Source organism: Penaeus monodon, chromosome 25 (genome assembly GCF_015228065.2).
Source record: "Penaeus monodon isolate SGIC_2016 chromosome 25, NSTDA_Pmon_1, whole genome shotgun sequence".
Lineage (NCBI taxonomy): Eukaryota > Metazoa > Arthropoda > Malacostraca > Decapoda > Penaeidae > Penaeus > Penaeus monodon.
The window spans coordinates 21,192,497-21,193,130 of record NC_051410.1 but is presented as its reverse complement, the minus strand read 5'-3'; the positions used below and the strand labels follow the sequence as shown (position 1 = coordinate 21,193,130).

General features: G+C 56.8%; 1 protein-coding gene across 1 annotated transcript in view; it reads right to left on the bottom strand.

Moving 5' to 3' along the window:
* Positions 1-634, bottom strand: part of LOC119589112 (organic cation transporter protein-like) — a gene marked incomplete in the record, with an annotated part of 16,544 nt that overhangs the window by 4,774 nt on the left and 11,136 nt on the right. The window contains 2 exon segments of the mRNA XM_037937688.1: positions 23-170; positions 304-472. Of these exon segments, the coding sequence (XP_037793616.1) occupies positions 23-170; positions 304-472 (317 nt within the window).

The following is a 634-nucleotide window of genomic DNA, read 5'->3' as shown; positions in this document are numbered from 1 at the left end:
GGGGAAGGCGTGGGCCGATCACCTCTTTCTTGATGTACTCCATAAGGGTACGAAGCTCCTCCTCGGGCGGCAACTCGACCTTGTTCAAGCGCTCTGCTCTGCGGAGGACGAGCATTGCGTCGTCGTAGCGGCCGCGCACGATCAGCCAGCGCGGCGACTCGTCGATGAACCTACGGCGCCAGTACATTTGTTATCCTGAGTAGGGGTGTTTGTATGCGTTCTTATTTACATTACACAGAAACACAAGGAAAAGTTGGGAGGCATTCCTCAATCTCCTCCCGGACGCATGGCAATCTCACTGACCAGAGCGCCGGCAAGAAGAGTAGGGCAGGCAGAGAGAGCGTGAAGCTGAGCCAGCGCCAGTCCCGCAGGAGGTATCCGTACCCTCCGAGGGCGATGTCGCAGAAGGCCCACGGAAGGAAGATGAGGATGCCGGTGGCTGCCCTGTGCTTGGGTTGGTTCACCTCCATGGCTTCGAGGGGGAAGTGGGGGGTTTCGTTAATTGGGTATTACTGCGGCCAACCCGGGGGAGGTGAGGGCGGGCACTCAGAAATTAGCGCACAGATCCCCGCGAAAACTACTGTGCCGCAAGCTTAAAAGTGATTCTCACAATGTGTCATAGAATTTGGAAACA